Source organism: Prunus mume, linkage group LG1 (assembly GCF_029339155.1).
Source record: "Prunus mume cultivar Tortuosa linkage group LG1, ASM2933915v1, whole genome shotgun sequence".
NCBI classification, from domain to species: Eukaryota; Viridiplantae; Streptophyta; class Magnoliopsida; order Rosales; family Rosaceae; genus Prunus; species Prunus mume.
In genome coordinates this window covers 15,996,562-16,015,418 of record NC_142698.1, presented here as the reverse complement: position 1 = coordinate 16,015,418, position 18,857 = coordinate 15,996,562, and the positions used below count along the sequence as shown (strand labels likewise).

The 18,857-nt window shown below is 37.6% G+C and overlaps 3 protein-coding genes across 3 annotated transcripts; 2 read left to right on the top strand and 1 right to left on the bottom strand.

The window, feature by feature from the left end:
- The first annotated feature begins 32 nt into the window (after window positions 1–32).
- On the top strand, window positions 33–4,247 carry LOC103343158 (putative serine/threonine-protein kinase WNK5). The gene is made up of 7 exons (XM_016791286.2): window positions 33–943; window positions 1,680–1,945; window positions 2,149–2,372; window positions 2,465–2,622; window positions 2,708–3,077; window positions 3,214–3,585; window positions 3,666–4,247. The coding sequence occupies exons 1-7, from the start codon at window positions 848–850 to the stop codon at window positions 4,052–4,054; spliced, it is 1,875 nt and encodes a 624-aa protein (XP_016646772.2). The 5' UTR covers window positions 33–847; the 3' UTR covers window positions 4,055–4,247.
- Window positions 4,248–5,753: 1,506 nt separating this feature from the next.
- On the top strand, window positions 5,754–7,423 carry LOC103343168 (2-oxoglutarate (2OG) and Fe(II)-dependent oxygenase superfamily protein). The gene is made up of 3 exons (XM_008246844.3): window positions 5,754–6,351; window positions 6,458–6,815; window positions 6,914–7,423. The coding sequence occupies exons 1-3, from the start codon at window positions 5,891–5,893 to the stop codon at window positions 7,124–7,126; spliced, it is 1,032 nt and encodes a 343-aa protein (XP_008245066.2). The 5' UTR covers window positions 5,754–5,890; the 3' UTR covers window positions 7,127–7,423.
- Window positions 7,424–9,373: 1,950 nt separating this feature from the next.
- Window positions 9,374–17,391, bottom strand: LOC148921147 (uncharacterized). Its single transcript, XM_089048051.1, has 3 exons — window positions 17,370–17,391; window positions 14,544–14,734; window positions 9,374–9,535 (listed from the first exon to the last, which is right to left on the bottom strand). Exons 1-3 carry the CDS (start codon window positions 17,389–17,391, stop codon window positions 9,374–9,376), a joined length of 375 nt encoding a protein of 124 aa, XP_088904177.1.
- Window positions 17,392–18,857: the final 1,466 nt, after the last annotated feature.

The window sequence follows — 18,857 nt, the reverse complement described above, 5'->3', positions numbered from 1 at the left end:
AAAAAAAAAAAAAAAAAGTCCTACCTATTTTCTTTTATAATGAACCATCCCAATATCCTCACCACCACCACCTTTTTTCTCTAAGCATATTGTTTTTGATTGCAGAATTTGCAGGGTGCCCATATCCTTCCAAGCTCGAAAGTCTCTCTCAAACTCATCAATTCCAACTTTTTTCCCTAATTCTGATTCATATTTTTTAGGGTGGCTTTTACATCCACAAATGGTACCATCAAAGTGTAGCCACAGATTCTTCAAGTTTAGGATTAATAACGCAGTTTCATGCCAAAGTCCTACATATGATCATTTGATATTCTAGACTTTGTGGAAATTAATCCTCCTCCACAAGCTTATTTTCTTTCAAATTCTAGTCCATTAGTTGACAAAATATTATTCCCTCTTCCCTACCACATCCACCTCTTAACAGTTCCTCCATTTAGTCTGTCCTTTTCTGAAACAAAATCTTGATTAGAATTGGATATATCTCATCTCTCTCTTTTCTCTCTGTATTTAATTTCCCTGGTTCAACTTCATCTTTCACACAAATGGTTGCTAAGAACTACGAGGGTTCACGTGGGGTTGTGGAAATGGCTTGGATTATGCTTAGTGTTGATTACTCGAGGCTTTTCTGGTTGCTGTTCCGGGTCTTCTCCTATGAAAACCATGAGGGAAAGCCTCGGATCTTCTAGCACGCGCCACAGAATCTTTCATACACATCCCATATAAGTATTGTTGAATTATTAGTTTATAATTATTAGGTTTTATACGTACGTAGTATATAATCAAAGTGCAAAAGCTAGCCGGGAGTTGTTTGGTCGGAGAGTTTCCGAGGTTGCTTGGATTCTCAGCCATGAACACCACCCGGTTGGGAAGGACGTGTGCCGATGGAGGCAAGCCACAGTTGCCTGCATACGTTGAAACGGATCCATCTGGTCGCTATGGACGTGTAAGTTTGATCTCTTCGTATTATTATTATATAAAATCTGTGAATAAAGTCTCACTTTTGTTGCATGTAAATTGCATCATTACATGTAGGGAAAATTACCAAATTTTTGATAATATCTTTCAAGAAGCATCCTTTTTTTTTTTTTTTTCGGGATTCAAGAAGCATCCTTAACTCGATCTTTCTAGTTTTAATTCAAACTTGATACCATGAACTATGAAAATAATTTTTCTGATTTTTCTATACTTGGCAAATTTGTTAGGACAAAATTCACATTTTTCGTCAACTAATATGACAAAAATGTAAATTTGGATAATATTGAATAGAAAAATATAATCTTGAGTATTTGGAGGGTTAAATAAGTCATTTTTCCTGTTGTGCTGGTCAACCTTCATTTGTGAAACGGTATTAATTTGATTTAAAATTAAAAAAAATGTGTCATCCAAGATTCACTTTAATATTTAATTAGACCAATTGGATGATGCAGCCTTATTTTATTTATGTGAACGATAAACCTGTCCGGCATGCCAATTTGTGCGGCATGAAGATCAGACACTTTCCACTCATACAGAGCGGCTCAATGGAGCCGAGCTAGCTAGCCATAGCTCCTCCCAGACTTTTCTTAACAGCCATGCATGCATACTAAGCATCGAATTATAATTGGTTTTAATGATAATTAGTGAGATCATGAGGACTAATTAAGAGGGCCTTTTGGTCTTAATTACTGTGTCATAAGCAGTTCAGGGAAATGCTTGGCAAAGGAGCCATGAAGACAGTTTACAAGGCATTTGATGAGGTCCTGGGAATGGAGGTGGCTTGGAACCAAGTCAAGCTCAAAGATGTCTTTGGTTCGCCGGACGAACTTCAGCGTCTCTACTCGGAGGTGAACCTCCTCAAGAACCTCAACCATGACTCCATCATCCAATACCACATGTCTTGGATCGACGTCAATCGGAGAACCTTCAACTTCATCACCGAAATGTTCACCTCCGGCACCCTCAGAGAGTAATGAACCACCACTTACAACTATAATATATATTAGCATGGAACACCTAAAAAGAATGTACATGTTAGAGGTCGTTGAATGCTAGAACATGTTATGAGTTGTAAACTCAAATGTCCTAAATTCAAATCCTCGTACTCGAAAAAAGAAACCAAACTAACTGAAACTGTTTGATTAATGAGGCATGCTGTGGAACTTGAAACAGGTACAGACAGAAGTACCAGCTAGTGAATATTGGAGCAGTGAAAAATTGGGCTCGGCAGATCTTGCGTGGACTTGCCTATCTGCACAAACTTGATCCACCTGTGATTCACAGAGACCTTAAGTGTGACAACATCTTTGTTAATGGCCATCTTGGGCAAGTCAAGATTGGTGATTTGGGTTTGGCAGCTGTTCTTCGTGGTTCCCATCATGCTCACAGTGTCATAGGCAATGATCTCTAACTCTCTTTCTGTCTCTGAAAGTTAAGTGAATCTGATCTTCCTAATTTTCAATTTTAATATGCTTCTTTTTTTCATCAGGTACACCGGAATTTATGGCACCCGAATTATACGAGGAGGAATATAATGAGCTAGTAGACATATACGCCTTTGGCATGTGTGTGCTGGAAATGCTCACTTCAGAATATCCATATAGCGAGTGCTCAAATCCTGCCCAAATTTACAAGAAAGTGACTTCAGTAAGTTTGGTGATCACTTCAGTATGTGACACTTCATTTTTGGTAATTTACCATGTCTAATTAATGTGACTTCTTTTGTTTGCAGGGGAAGCTACCAAACGCGTTCTACAAGATTGAAGATTTGGAGGCGCAACGATTTGTAGGGAAGTGTTTGGAAAATGCCTCAAAGAGGTTGCCAGCACATGAGCTCTTGCTTGACCCTTTTCTAGCCTCTGATGATAGAGAGCTGCTGTCCACCCCAAGAATCCCATTTCAAAACTTGATGCCTAATGATGATTCAGCAGTGGAGGAGGAGGAGGAGGAGGAGGAGGAGGAGGAGGAGGAGGAGGAGGAGGAGGAGCTGCCTTTGGACTTGGGGGTTGATTTGAAAAGAAGCACAAACATGATCATTACTGGGAAAATGAATCCAGAGGATGATACAATTTTTCTCAAAGTTCGGATTTCGGACTTGGATGGTACTCCCTCTCTCAACCCTTTTGCACATATGACTAATTGATCATGCAGATTAGGAGATCCTTAAAAATTCATAATCCATACTTTATGGTCTAAATTGTTATTTGCACATTGCTGATGATGGTGGTTTCTTAACAGGGCAAAATGCTAGGAACATATACTTTCCCTTTGACATTGTGAACGACACTGCAATTGCTGTAGCAACGGAGATGGTGAAAGAGTTAGAAATCAGTGACTGGGAACCTTCGGAGATCGCGGAGATGATAGAAAAAGAGATATCTTCTTTAAGTCCAGGTCATAAGAAATGGGGCACACCCCAGGATTATCATCCTCATCAGCACAGCTTTAACTATGAAGATGAAGATGAAGATGATGATCATGGTCACCATCCTTTCTACTCTTTCTCCTCCTGTTCTTCCTCCCAAAACTCTCTCCATGCTTTCAGCTCTCACTGTAAGACCCAATTCCATTGTGGGGAGAACATTTCTAATGACCAAGATTGGCTTCAAGGTATGTTCATTAAAAGGACTTCCTCCAACTAGTCTTTGCTTGTCTTTGACTGCATTTGGTCTGATATTTTGTCAATGCAGGTGATCTGTTTATCAATGATGATGCAAGTTCTCAGAGCTCCTTCAGCTCCTGCAACTACTCCAACATAAACTACTTCTCAGGCACTGAAGATGACCACCATGACTTAATCTCTTGCTTTGGAAAGAACCACAAATCTAGATTTTGTCCTTCAGAAAGCAGGGCTGCAAATTGCTACAAACACTGCAATTCACAACTGCATCATCAGAGACCTCATGAATTAAATCATCCTCTTTGTCATCATCAAAGGAAACTACCCAGGATTCAATCGCTTATTGATGTGCGAAGCCAATTGTTGCACCGGTCACTGGTGGAGGAGATCAACAAGAGGCGGCTGTTTAAGACTGTTGGGGCTGTGGAGAACATTGGATTTCAAACACCGGGAAGCTAGCTGCGGTGGTTCCTTGGTTGGCAAGTAGCAAGTTTCTTGGCACTTGCTTTGTAGTTGTGTGTGTAAGTAAAGTAATGCTTGTATAAATGTTGAGCCTTAAGAAAAGTTTAAGGTTCATAGTGAGATACGCAGACTATGATTGTTATGAGCCTGCAACATTAATTCCGCAGAGTAAACTTCTATTTTGTGTAAATATCGTGCTCCTATTTACTAAGTTCAAAAAAATAAAAGACATAAACAAAAAGAAAAGTCATAATCATATGATAGCCTGCCTTGCAACTCATATTGAACATCTCACCTTATGTTGCAGTCAGCACCATGTAGACGTGAAATCTCATCTTCTAGAATAAATTGAGGAAAGTGTTGTTTGAAAAGTGAAGCATAATTTAGTTTTGTTAGTTTTGCAAGGCATTGCAAACATGTTTGAGTTCCCACATTGGAACAATAGAGTTCCTTGGAAGTCTTTATAAGACTTACTCTTGGAAATAGAATAGTTTGTATTGGCTATGTAAAAGCACTTCCACCCACAAGGGCTAAGTCTAAGGCAAGGGCAAGTAAGGGCTGCAACTATTCATGTGAATAGTGTCAGCCTTTGCATTTGTAGTTCCACCTATGAGGGCAAAGTCTAAAGCAAGTCAAGGGCAAGAAAAAAAAAATGCAACAAAATATAAAATTGTTATGTATTTATAGGGAAAGTGAATAAAATTGTTATGTATTTATAGGGAAAACATCTATAATTTTTTGGTATTTTTTTTTTATAAAAAATTGAATTTTTAGAATTTTTTTGCTCACGACAAGATAACATCACGTCACGCCTCTAAAGCCAAAAATTTGCTTGCCCTGGTGGGACCTGTGGCTTGCCCGGCCGCAAGTGGTCTTGAGCTGCATTGGGCTTGCCAGGGGACCTTTGCTCAGTTTGATAGCAGCACTGGAGCTGCTCTAAGTGGCCCAATTGAGTGGCTTGTGGGCATGGCTTAAGGTTAAATGCCTAGTTAATTGGGTCAGTGGTTAATTAATACATTTAATTAATCAAAAGATAGGCCTTGGGCTCTGTGATTCAAATTAAAACCAATTAGTTAATAATTTAAATTAAAATTTTCACATACTTTTTATAAAATTTTCAGTAACACACGCAAATTCACGTATTATATAAATAATTATCACATATTATTGAATAAGAATAACATATGGTATAAAAATTATATTAAAACATCAAATAGAGGAAGATTAATATCTGCTTTGGATATGTTGAAAATTAATATCCATAAGATACAAACCAATGCAACTAGGAGGGTCCTTTTTTATTATTAATTTTTTAATTAAAAAAAAGTATAGCCGTCCGGCTATACCTATTTTTGACACATGGCTTTAAATGATAGAGGTTCTTCTTTATTATTTTTTTTTATAAAAAGAGTGCAGCCGAACGGCTATAACGTGAGTGACTTTGACACGTTGATATAAGTAGATTTCACAGTGCATCCGTGGTTGATAATTCAAGTGGATGACACAATGTACCAGTAGTTCACAACTACTTTCACGCATATGGACGAATCACTCGTGTTGTAGTTAGCTTGGGCCATAAAATATGGCCCATCATCAACTACTAACACTGATATGGCCCATGGGTCCCATGCCACCAAACTCACAGCTCACAACTCAAACAACTCGAACGTGCAATCAATTAAAATTAAAAAAGGTTTTTTTTAAGGAAAAAAGAAAAAGAAGAAGCAAATTGCCACCCTTTCATATTTCATACGATAACTGATCAACCTCACCAGTGAATTAGTGATCACCACCACGCCACTCTGATTCAGTCAGCTGTTATCCTGCTCCACCATGGCTATCATGCGCGGGAGGAGCCGGTTAACGTCGGGGGCGCCACCGCCGTCACCGATCCCGACTGCCAAAGGCTCGCGCTCTGCATCCAACGAGAACTTCACGCAATTCCTCGACAAGTGCCTGCAAATCCCCGACCTCGCATGGCCACCTCAGCTTCACCCTCACTTCTCCGGCACACGCCATCCCGTTCCCGCCGAAGTCGATCTCCGATCGCTCTCCAGCGACGCCATCGCGCGGCTTCTCATATCGGCCAGAGAATCCGGCGCGTTTCGGATCACCAATCACGGGATTTCGGCCGAGGAGTTGGGATCGGTGGTTCGGGAAGCCGAATCGGTTTTCGGAAGTGACGGAAATCTCAGTCGACGTTTCGTTGAGCGCACTGGCAATCGTGAGGAGATTAAATGGGTCCTTGAATCGGGCCAAAAAGTAGCGGAGGACGAAAAATATCGGGGCTTTTGGTAATTAAGCACCCGAAACTCTGTATCTTATTTATCGGGTTAATGCAGTTAGTTAACCCAAGTTTAAATTTTAAATGAAGTACTAATTCTCCTAATTAATTTGCAGTAAAAGTATGGAGAAGGTTGCAGGCAAAGTTGAAGCAATTGCAGATCAAGTGAGTGAAGTCTTGTTCGCAAATGCAGAGAAGCAAGTTGAGAAGAAGATGAGAAGTGAACTGGGAAAAGTTAGGCTATACAGATACAATCATCAAGATCATTCAATGGAGCAAAACCCAAGTAGTAATTATTTGCAGAATGAGATCATTAATGGAAATAATTTGCGTGAGTGTGAGGATCATGCTTTGTGCCTTCACCTTCCGCTTGAGCATTCTCAGTTCAACATCCGGTCAGAGGGAGAGGGAGGCTCTCTGTGTTTTGATGCAGGGCCAGAGACTCTAGTTGTCACTGTTGGAAATCAGCTTGAGGTAATTCGGCTAAGCTCTAGCTTTCATCTGGTTAATTGGTTTAGCTTCTTCATCTGCTGAATTAATTACTTGGGTTTGTTTTCATTTGGAGCCTGCAGGGGTTTAAATGTGTTTCAGGAGAAATGATCTTTGTCCCAGACATCATTAGAAGCCAAGCCTCTTTTTCCATACAACTCAAAGTCCCACTGCTTTCGAATTCGAGAAAAAAGTCTGACACAGTTTCAATTACTGATCAAATTTTCATTGCAGTCATCATCTGTTTCCTATACATGATTTTTGTGTTTGTATATACGTACATTACAACAACATAGATACCATTGAAAAAAAACACCATTTTCTCTACTATTTGGGTGAGATTAATTGATTGGTTTTGAGGTTTTTCGTTTTTCAAGAATCTTATACGAGGATACAATGATCATGTACAGTATGGGATCCATGGCTTGAAGGGTTTTGGTTTGTTCATACCACTGAATTGTATTGTATGTGCAGAGTTTAAAGATTTTGTGTCACCAGTTTGATCCATTTGTTGCTGAGTTATCGAAGTTCAGTATTGTACTGAATTGGATTGTGTATCTATTGAGTGATTATTGCAAACGTTATATTGATTACGATGTTGTAAATCTTCAGTTTATTATGTATTTTTACACCAGTAGCAGTAATTAGGTGTTGAGTTGACCCATAATGTGTCTCAAATTGTTGCATGCAATAAGATGATTTTTATGTATTCAATCCTAAAATCAATTGAGTGATTACGGTATTGAACAGACTCCACCAAATTGGATATATTCTTTTTCAGATTTTGGGTGCACTAAGTAGATTGATGGGTGCATATAACATCACTCATAATGAAATGAAATGAATCTTTATAGTCCAATTAGGTTTGGGCCAATGTTGTGTTCAATCCCAAATGTTCCCTTGAGGCCTACTATGACATGAATGCAGTGCAAAGACGCCCCATGGTATAGCCGGCGGCTATACGTTTAAGATATTCAATTTTTTGGGGTATCGCCGCACGTCTATACTTGTGCGATATTATAATTTTTGGGGTAGAGACGTGCGGCTATACGTTTAAACTATTATATTTATCAAGTATCGCCGCGCGGCTATACTTTTAAGCTATTCTCTTTTGGAGAATAGTCGCATGACTATACTTTTAAGATATTCTATTTTTGGAGTATAGGCGCGCGCGTCTATACTTGTATGATATTATATTTTTTAGCGTATATGAGTATAGCTGCTAAGGTATTCTTTTTTGGAGAATAGTCGTGCGGCTACACTTTTAAGATATTATATTTTTGGTACCGCCCGGCTATACTAATTAACAAAGACCAAAGAGAGAGAGAGAGATAGAAGAAAATCTGAAAGTTATAAAAGAGGAAAAGTACACACCGGTCATTTGCCCGATCCTCCCAGTGACTTTCTGCACGTAACCATGCTGCTGTCTGCCACAAATCCAAAAGCATGCAACCACAAGATATTATTCATGGGACACAAATAGCATACACATCGAAAACTTAATGGTTAAGATGTCATCACCTAGAAAGTTTACTTACCCACAATTCTTCATCAAGGATGGCCTCTCGTGCAATAAATCATCCAAATTCAAACTTTTTCTCTTGAACTAAATCTTGATCTGATGTTTGCAGCCGGTCAAATTGTAGATCAGGCTCCCTTGATGGTTCCAACTTAGGAATAAATGGTGTTGGATGCTTTACTGACAGTTCTTCCATCTTCCTCGTTTGGGAAGACTTTGCTTCCATTTTCCTGTTCATTTGGTAAAGAAAAAATAATAATGGGAGCTATGTAACAAATATAAGGGGTGGCCGTTTCTTGAACAAAAACCCTAATTGACTTGATCAAATTCAAACTAAAGAATTTCCAAACAGGAATTGAGAATGCAACCGAGTACAAGGAGGAAAAACACACTTCCAGCATACAGGTCAATAAGAATACAACTGAACGCAAATGAAGAAACCCAAGAGTACAATTGAATGCAAATGGAAACCAAATATCAATAGAAATATAAAATTGTAACTCACACTAATGGAACGGGATCAATCTTGTGAAACTTTTGATGACTTCTAATTCTGACATGGGAATATCTCAACAACATAGGCTTGTGAATTGAAATCATCAACATCAGGGCAGTTCTTCCTCCAGACTTGACTTTGACAGAAGAAGAATTGTTGAGCTATGTTATATCACAAAGATGGTGAAAATAATTCTCAGCATGTGAAACACTTGTCTGGTCCCTGCTGGAAAAATAGCTGTCTATTAGAACAAAAGCAAAATAATTTCAGCAAAATCTGCGGATATAATAGCAGTTATAACTACTAGATGTCAAGTGGGAGGTTATGAATAGTGGATAAGACAAGATGACAGCATGTAGGCTTGAGTTGATTGATTTATTCATGAAAAAGAACAAAAATTTATTAGAAAGTAGCTAACATTTTTGGTTAAAAACAATTCTTGTGATTTCCTGGTATGTAGTTCTTACCACATCAGATGGGACCCAAAATCTGGAGGCCCATGAAGGTGATGTGGCAAGATAGAATATTCTATTTTTGGAAGGCCTTGCAACAAGCAGGGCCTACTACAAATTTACCAGTAGATATTGAGGTATAAATTTCCCATGCGCACCCAGGAACGTTCTGAAGTGATGACCAACACTTTGCTATGTCACTCGGGTTCCCTGGCGGCAGTAGCCCTGGGATCTCAGGCTTTAGTACCATTGATTCAGTTTGAATTGCTGTTGATGGTTTCTAAGGCTTGTCTTAGCTTATACACAGGTCTTTCTAAGGCTTTTTAGACATATTATACACATGTCGTCCTTCCCTGTCCTCTTTGCACAAAGAGTTACAAGCAAGCAAATAGGTTGTTGATTTTCTTTTCACTCTTCTGTCTTTGCATGTTGGCGGTTAACATTTGCTTGGTTAACTAACACGGACACCTTGCAATTCAAGCCCTTGTCATGTCACGCAAATTCTTACTTAAATTTCTAAACACATCAAATGTAGTTTTGTTTCTGAAGTGGCAGTTTGCAAGCTTATAAAAGCTTTGCATTACAGCTCCTCCTATTTTTCACACTAGATTAATCCATACTCATGCGACCGTGTGACAAAATTATATGTTCTAGTGATCTATTATCTTCTCTCTCTTTACCTATCAAATTTCTCTCCTCTTACTTGATCTATGAAGTTCATCATCCATTCCAAAGAATAAACTCATCCATGTAATTATGGATCAGTCTTCTTGACGTCATCAATGGCAATCACCAAAAATAAGGTGAAACTCCTAGTCCATGTAAAAAAGCCACAAAATTCTGTTTGCTGAAGGGAGCATAGACCTGCTAGTTGACTTTTTCACTGTGTTTGGCCTCTCAACTAGTGAAGTCTGAAGATACAATACAACTAATATGAAAAAACAAATACAAATCAAAACAAATTGTAAATCTGGCTGTTGGTTTAGTTAATGAATACCAACTAGAGGAAATAAATACATATTTATTCACTCATCCGTAGATTATATTACCTAGGTAATGACAGATTTGTATATGTAGTGTTGCTTTATGGTCGACTGATGATGCAGAGTCTCCAAGGTGACCCTCCACCTTCTTGATCCATTCACCATTGCCATCCATTGCCATTTTTGAATAATTTTGAATTTAGGATACTTCTTTTATGAAGCTTATAAAGTAGGTCTTTGAAGGCTTAAGCACATGCTCCTTCTTCTCTGTCCTTAATATCCCCTCAATGGCTACCACCAACAGCGCTAGCGTGAGTTTGAAGCTTCTGATTGACACAAAAAAATAGGCCCATTTTAATACAATGTTTAAGGCCATTTTACAAAACCCAACCCGTTAGTTATATTAAAAATTAGGTCAGATATCTTCTCCTTCCCAGCGTCGCCTTCTCCTTCTTCTGTCTCAATTTCTCTCTCTCTCTCTCTCTCTCTCTCCGTCTTTCTTCCTAACAAGCAGTGGATTCTGCGCGCGTCAACCACCCTTCGTCCACGCCTCAACGCCAAAACGCCCGCCCAGACCCGCCTAGAGCCTCCTAGGCCGCCTAGAGCAGCCTAGGGCCGCCTAGAGCCCCTAGGGCTAGAGCGGGCGCCCAGGCACCGGCGAACTTCCTGGCACTTACCCCTAAGGATTAGGGTGAAATTGCGGCGGTGTCCTCCTGCCCAGCGCCTAGGCCGATTTTTCGAACCTATTTAAGATTGCAGTTTTTTAGTGGAAATAAATACATATGCACTCATCTGTAGATTATATTCCCTATGTGTATAGGTATTGACAGATTTGTATATGTAGAGTTGCTTTGTGGTCGACTGATGATGCAGAGTCCAAGGTGACCCCCCACCTTCTTGATCCGTTCACCATTGCCATTTTTGAATAATTTTGAAATCGTTAGGATACTTTTTTGGTGAAGGTCTGTCCTTAATATCCCCTCAATGGCTACCACCAACAGCGCTAGTGTGAGTTTGAAGCTTCTGATTGACCCAAAAAGCCACAAAGTTCTGTTTGCTGAAGCAAGCAAGGAAGTTGTTGATTTCCTTTTCAGTTTTCTGTCTTTGCATGTTGCAACTATTACTAGAGTGCCGAAAGCCTTAGTGTCAACTCCTACTTGCCACTCGATCTTAAGGACACCCTGCTCAAACCCAAAACAACAATTTCTGTTGCCATTGCCTACCAACAATGACTAGAATCTTTCTAAATTGTTCTACATTTGTGTGAGGTGCAGTAACCGTATTCCTGAGAGCTATGGAATCCCTTGTCCACAGTGCAGATCATGTAACATTTCCACCCCGGTCTCTTATGTTTCTCCATCTGCTCCTACTGGAGCAACCTCCAGCAATATTAAGGCAGGCTATGTGAAGGGGATTGATGCACTTCAAGTTAAGGAGGTTTCATCCTATATATTTCTCTAACTCTTATCAGTGGCTTATTGATCTATTTAGAGAGCTAAATGTCTTGCATGTATATTTCTCTCTTCGTAGGGTTTGAAGTTGGTGAAGGCATCATCGGAGTCAAATACCGCTCTTACCAATGTCTTCCTTTGAAAGAAACAGCACAAACTTTTCAACTTTGGTCCTCTAGTGACATTGAGCTTTTGGGGTTTCATTTTGGTTTGTGGATTGGGATTTCTGTTCTATTACTTTGGATCATGTAAACTTTGGTCCATTGATTCTGTTGGTTTCGTTCATTATATCTCAAGAAAACTCATCCGCCATCGCAACAATCATTCAGCTTTATCGTTGATCCAGAACAAATAAGGAGGCCAATTTTGTACTGAGGGAGGTTGAAGAAATCAGGCTCATCTATATATACTAATTCAAAATATTTGAAGAAACTAATGAATTGTCGAAGCCTATCCTCCTGATTGACGCAAAAGGTCATCTGAGTGCAGCGTTTCTCTACGATTGCATTTTAACTTTAATTTCACAACATATCAAATGCAGCTACTGCGTATATTTTAGAATTGAACTTAAACAATTTGGCCTGGTTTGTGTAGATTTATATTAAATGAGTATAGCCACGCGGCTAGACTTGGTGTTTTAAAAAAAAATTGCTTTTGAAAGTATCTTTAGGTTAATAATTTAAAAAAATAATAATAATTTCATTTCAGTAATTAAATAATATCTTAGCCTAATTTAATTACTTTCATTAGTAATTATGTTCTAACTATTATTTCTCTAGTGAATAATTATTATTAAATATTTTAATTAACATCATAAATGATATTACTTAATAAATAGTATTTAGTTTTTAAATTTTTTGAAATTAATAAAATTCCTAAAGACTAATTATTCACTAAGTAAACAATAATTGAAGTAATTAAAAAAGTGAAATTTAGATTATGATATTTACTTGCCCCTTTAACTTGTACCTAACTTTCAATTAACCCCATATCCTTTTTTATTTTATTTTATTTATAGAAAATTAAGGATATGAACTTTTTTTTTTCCTCCAATTTCTCTCCTAACGTCTAAATCCTCAACATTTCATCCAATTTTCAGTTAAATTATTTTTTTAGAAAAATATTGAAGAAAAAGAGGAAAATTGACAAAAAAAAAAAAAAAAAGACACTAAAGAAAAAAAATCCTAGTGCAAGGAGATGGGTTGCCCCCACTACTATCGAAGGCTCTTCCTCTGTATGTCTCATCTTCTGAAGATTTGGATGAATCAAATGCTTTAAATGCTGAAGATTTTCCGTTTGGGTATATGGTTGGGTTGGTGCTGGGCATGAGGTATTTAAGATTTGGAATTCCTTCTTGTGCAGCTAATTGATTAGGATTGATTTGGTGAAACTTTTCATCCCATGTAGGACAAAGTTTCCTATTTTCCTCGTCAGTTTTGAAATATCCAAGATGCAAATTCACCTTTCTTGATGAGATGGGAAGAAGAGGAAAACAATGGAGGATTTCTTGGGAATTAAATAAGGAATTATTGTTTTTATTGGAGGCATGACTTGAGATGAAGTCTCTTTCTCCCCCCAATTCTCCCATGACCACCCCTTACCCTACCACCCCTCCCCAACAAACCCACAAACCCAAAAACCCCAGCCAACAACCAGAAACCCAGAAAAGTAGGAAAATTGACAACAACAAAAAACAAAGAAAAATAGGAAAATTGACAATAACAACCAAAACCAAAAATAAAAAATAAAAACAGATTGCAAGTCAAATGGGGCATGTTATGTTATTTTGGAAATGGAGGCAAAAGAGATTATTATGAATCTTCAAACTTATGAGCAAAGCTAGTCGGTGGAGGGTGTTTTAGTAGATGAAGTTAGGGGCCTTTGTCAATTTGCTTTTCGGGAGTTTATCTAGGTTGCTCATCTATTGGCTAAGCAAGCGCTCCTGTCTCAGGACTTTCAAGTGTGGTTAGATGCTGGTCTTTTATGGATTTGTGATGTTTTGGTAAATGACAAGTTATTTTCTTAAATTCATTTTATACTTGATGTGATGTAGTGGTACTCTTTTTCCTTGACCGGATTTCCCTCCATTTGGGGGTTTTTAAAGGCAAGGTTTTAATGAGGCCACACTTGTTACATTACTAAAGTCCAGTCTTCTTTTTGTACTCTGACATTGTTGTTTCAACGAAGTTATCTCACTTTGATAAATAAATAAATAAAAAAAATCCATATCCAGAACACATTGATAACACTTGTGAGCGAGAAATTTTGCTCTCTATTGTAATTAAGGCTATCACTTGTATTTTTTTATATTTAAAAAGTCTACCTTTTTGCAATAGAAAAACAAAACACATCAATTTTTTTTTAATTGCAAGTGAATATTTTATTAGTGAGAGTGCATAGTGAATATTTTGAAGTGCAAATAATAAATTACCCAAAAAAAAAAAAAAAACCTAAATTCTCCATTGAAAAAATTACATCAATGAATATAAGAATAGAATGAACGTTCTAGATATAAATTGTTGACAAATTGCACACCACCCCTCTTTTGCGTTCTATAATTTGATGCTAGGACACCAATTTTATGATCAGGCCCTTGTACTTCTACATAAAGCACTAGTAATTTTGAAATAAGGAGGAAAGCATCAGAAAATTGATTGTCTTCTATCTTGATCTAAAAACAAGAATGAATACAAGCAGGTGAAGGAGATTGAACATGCAACAATTCCACCTCTCACATCACTGTATACTCATCACTTAGATTTTAATGGCAGAATCAATCTTTCATAAAATTCTAGTTTTGGTGCGGTTGCACATCTGCCAGCACGGTTACAGCACATGCTGCCATTAGCAGTAGTGAAAATTTTGCTTGAGCTTCTCTAGACATGGTTATTGGCAAACTTGGAACTCTCACTTCTGTGCTGTATATCAGAAAAGGGTTAGCTAGATTGGCTTTGTTGATGGTTGGAGAGAAGAGGGTAAAGGGTTTATATAAGAGCAATGAGTCTGAGCCAAGTTGAAGAGTTTAATGCTCAGGCGAGTAGGTTACAAATGGAATTCAAATTTAATTCAGTTATAGTTCTGCTTTTTATTTTGATGAGCTGAGCTTAAGTAACAGTTATAACTGTTAGATTATGAGATTTATGACGTTAAATTTTGCTATACTGATTTGAGACAGAGAGGCCGCTCTGAAATCACGTACAACTCTGCATTAGTTTGTTTCGATTCTTTATGACCTTTGTGGGAGCAAATATTTTCGTCTCCACGGCACGCCACGTGGAAAAGAAGATTATCTCTTAAATTAATTAATTGAACCAATTTATTTGGCCAATTAATTAATAGGGATAATATCTGAATTAATATGATATTATCTCTATTTAATAAGATAATATCATTAATTCAGATATTATACTAATAAAGGGAAGATAATATCATTCATTCAAATATTATCTTCAACAAAGAGATATAATCAAGTCCGACTCGATCCCTACGAATTTGGGTAAAGAATAAATCATCAGAATATGAGTTTATTCTCTACGAAACCCTAGCCCCGAGGCTCCTATAAATAGACGACTTCATTCATCATTCAAGATACATCTAAACCTACTCCTAATACCCTAGAAAAATATCCGAAGCTCTCTCTCCCTCTCCCCTCTCCATATTTTCTTCACAGTACTCCGGCCACCACACACGGCTCTAGCAGCCCGGTTCACACCCTATATACAACTCCGTACTTTTTGCTTAGCTATTATTTTCCTACAAACACTCGAACTAACTTAGGTATCGGAGGGTCTTTGGCCAACACCATCGGGTGTGGTCTATTTACTCCAATCTTTTTTTTACAGGAAACGAGGAAGAGAGAGAAGAAAGATCGAAGGTTGAAGGATCTAGAAGTGAATATTCTCCCGCGAGATTATTTGCACAAACAACCTTCAACATGACAAGGCCTTTGTTTTACCTATTACTTTTGGCTTCACCACAAGCCTGTCTTGTTCTTGTCAAAATTGCCTAACACCAATGATGTATAAGTTGTCCATGATGATTAGCAAACACCAATCTCTACTCTGCACAGAAATGAAATGAATGGCTTTGGTGCAACAATTGCTTATGAAGAAGCCTGTGAACTTAAAGAACCTGGATTGATACCATATAGTGTTGGATAAAGGGAAAACTTATGTTATGGGAGGAGGGAAAAATTCTTGCATAGAGGTCACTCTCACATTCAAACATCTCAAATGTATTAATCACGTGACCAATTATTCAGAGGACGTTGTATGCTATACGCCTGTTATACACAAAACTTTCACTGTAGGAGGATTTCTTTGCGGTTAACCAAAACAGAAGCCAACTCTGTTTATTCTTGTAGTATAATTAGTAGCCGCGCGGCTATACTCTTTATATATATATATATATATATATATATATATATATATATATATAAAGGTATGTGCAATTTATAGGAAACTCTTGTCCATGTTGCAGATCAACGTGAATAATTTTTCTTGATGCCTATTTCTACTATTTTTTATGCCACTTTCTTGATGTCTTTTGATAATGTCTTATTCACATCTGTATATATTTTTAGTGGATGAGTATCATTTACATTTATACATGAAATCTATTTCAAGTGTCATGTTTTTATAAACTCTAAAAAAGAAAAAAATTAAACGGGACAATAAAGACTCGGGTAATAGCTTAATAGTAGTGGATAATGTTATAAACTACTCTTATCGATAAACGAAAATCAGGGAAATTTTTTTAAAAGAAAAAATAGAATATCTAACATATTGCCATGCGGCTATACGCTATAAAAACAATATAATGACTACGAGATAGAATGGATCTCCTTGAATTCATTCGAACACGACCATCTTCTAGCCCCTCTCTCTCGCTCAGACATAACCGGCGACCTCTCTTCTTCAATCCTCATCTCTCTCTCTCTCTCTCTCTCTCTCATAGCACCATCGTCATCTCATCCTTGACCTTGGAGATTCCGAAATGGCCTTTTTTTTTTTTTTTTTTTTTTTTCTGGGAGCTAGCGCCTGCCTAGACTGCCTAGCGACCGCCTAGACTGCCTAGCACCCGCCTAGTGATCACCTAGCAACTGCCTAGACTGCCTAGCCCCAGCCTAGCTCGCCTTGCGCCCGCCTAGGCCATTTATTCAGTAATATTAACAATATGAGTGAGTGTGTTCAAGGATTTTACTTGTAAAGAAGATTTCCAAACAACAACAGATTATCCAGAGAAGTTTCATGGAGTTATCACAATGGTGGCTCTTGGTCAAGTAAGTCTCATGGAGATGGTGTTATCACAATGTGCTATTTGCATTACCTCTTTATCTTTTCTGTTCTTTTTGTTCATGTCTTGTTTTAATCTTATAAGTTGACTTGATGTCTTTGATTGCGTCAACTAATTTAAATATTTTCGGAATCAAACAGAAAATCCTCATCAAAATCAATCAGAAGGCAGCCACCGAATTTCCAAGGAACCGTTTTTATTTTTTGGTGTAGCAGCTGTGCTCATGACAATTTCTGGTGGTCGGAAATTATTGCTATTGTCTATGGTGGATGTGGTAATTAATTGTGTCCAATCATTTTCATAGTAGCCATTCCAGAAGCGATAAAAAACGTCATAAGGATACCTGCATAGAGAATAAGATACATTGAGTTCGTTAGTATTGTTGGCAGGGGATTCGAAATTAGGACGTCTTCTACCATTGGGAAGAGAAATACTCTCGAGCTCCGTGTACTATGTACTCACGTATATGACGTTAAATTAGCGTTTTGACCCGTGTCAAATCGCATGTCAAGTGCCAAGGATTCCCCTTCTGTTATATAAGATCCATTCAATAAAGGCCTTATTTCTAGAGCTGATATAAATGGGACCCCGGAGCCTGTAGACAAACATATATATAGTTTCGGCGAGGGACATGTATGAGCTCCTTGTGTGTGATAGTGGATATGCACTCTCCAACTTCACCATGCTCCATAAGTTAGCTCCAAGATGCAGATCGAATTCGGGAACTTTATTTTGGCCATCATAATTCCCATATACAAAACTTGATCTGATTAAATACTTGTAGCCATCAGTAACATTGATCTCGTAGCAGTTTCTTTTTCCTTCAGGGAAGCTCCTAAGAGACGTATAGGGCTGTTGATACCTATTGCTGTATTCCGGCAATATGGATTTTCTTTCTCCGGTGTCTATGAAGGTTTCGTCTGAAATGTAGTTAATGCCGGTTGTCTTTTCAGCATAGCTGGAATTTCCAGCAAGGACGCAGTCTATGCTAATGAATCCTGAGACAGAAGACATGGATTTTATATAAGATGATGCTATATACATATGTTACGAAAAATGTGTTTTGAACATACCTGATTGATCATCCCGGGCATGAACTAGAAGGAGCATAAGAGCAAAGCCACCAAGCAATGGAAGGAGGAATGGCTTGAATGTTTGCGACATCCTTCAACTTTGGGAAACCAGATTAATATTTGTTATCATTTTATACAATCAGAAATGCTATTCAGATACATTTTCTTGACCGAGCAATATGTTTGGCAGGATGAAGAGTCAAATTAACAAATATTCATTATAATTTTGTCCTATTTGGATGGAATTATCCAAAATCTAAATTTGAATGACATTTATAAGGTTATAAATGTTTGTCTAGTCACTGGTAAAACTTCTAAAATGTCGCATGCGCAATATTTTCCACAACATGCAAGTCTACCATTCATACGTACCTGTCTTAGAAAAACAAAATTAATAATGAATTATGTCTGTTCTGTGCACAAAATACCATTGATGATAATCAACCGGCCAACTGGTGGCTAAAATATGAGCTGATGATTCTAGAATCAAAGTCACCACAGGCTGCTTCAACTCCCATGATCAATTGTTAATAAGTAATAACCATAATTATTAGGGAAATTTTCATAAATACCACCTAAACTTATAAACATGTGCATCATTACCACCTGAATTTTTAAATTTTATTTTTAACCACCTGACCTTTGTAAAGTGTACTAATCCACCACCTACATATAACTCCATTAAAGCTTCCGTTAAGTTTAAGGGCATTTTCGTTAATTAACTATAATTATAAATAATTATTAAAAAAAAGTATATA

What these genes read in the sequence shown, in the direction of transcription:
- LOC103343158 (XM_016791286.2), top strand. Translation starts at nt 848, where the DNA reads ATGAACACCACCCGGTTGGGAAGGACGTGTGCCGATGGAGGCAAGCCA. An exon ending in TCATGCTCACAGTGTCATAG is followed by an intron (nt 2,373 to 2,464) that starts GCAATGATCTCT and finishes TTTTTTCATCAG; the next exon opens with GTACACCGGAATTTATGGCA. An exon ending in TTTACAAGAAAGTGACTTCA is followed by an intron (nt 2,623 to 2,707) that starts GTAAGTTTGGTG and finishes TTTTGTTTGCAG; the next exon opens with GGGAAGCTACCAAACGCGTT.
- LOC103343168 (XM_008246844.3), top strand. Translation starts at nt 5,891, where the DNA reads ATGGCTATCATGCGCGGGAGGAGCCGGTTAACGTCGGGGGCGCCACCG. An exon ending in GAAAAATATCGGGGCTTTTG is followed by an intron (nt 6,352 to 6,457) that starts GTAATTAAGCAC and finishes ATTAATTTGCAG; the next exon opens with TAAAAGTATGGAGAAGGTTG. An exon ending in CTGTTGGAAATCAGCTTGAG is followed by an intron (nt 6,816 to 6,913) that starts GTAATTCGGCTA and finishes TGGAGCCTGCAG; the next exon opens with GGGTTTAAATGTGTTTCAGG.
- LOC148921147 (XM_089048051.1), bottom strand. Translation starts at nt 17,391, where the DNA reads ATGTATCTTATTCTCTATGCAG. An exon ending in GTATCTTATTCTCTATGCAG is followed by an intron (nt 14,735 to 17,369) that starts GTATCCTTATGA and finishes AACTTGGCTCAG; the next exon opens with ACTCATTGCTCTTATATAAA. An exon ending in CTGTAACCGTGCTGGCAGAT is followed by an intron (nt 9,536 to 14,543) that starts GTGCAACCGCAC and finishes ATGGTACTAAAG; the next exon opens with CCTGAGATCCCAGGGCTACT.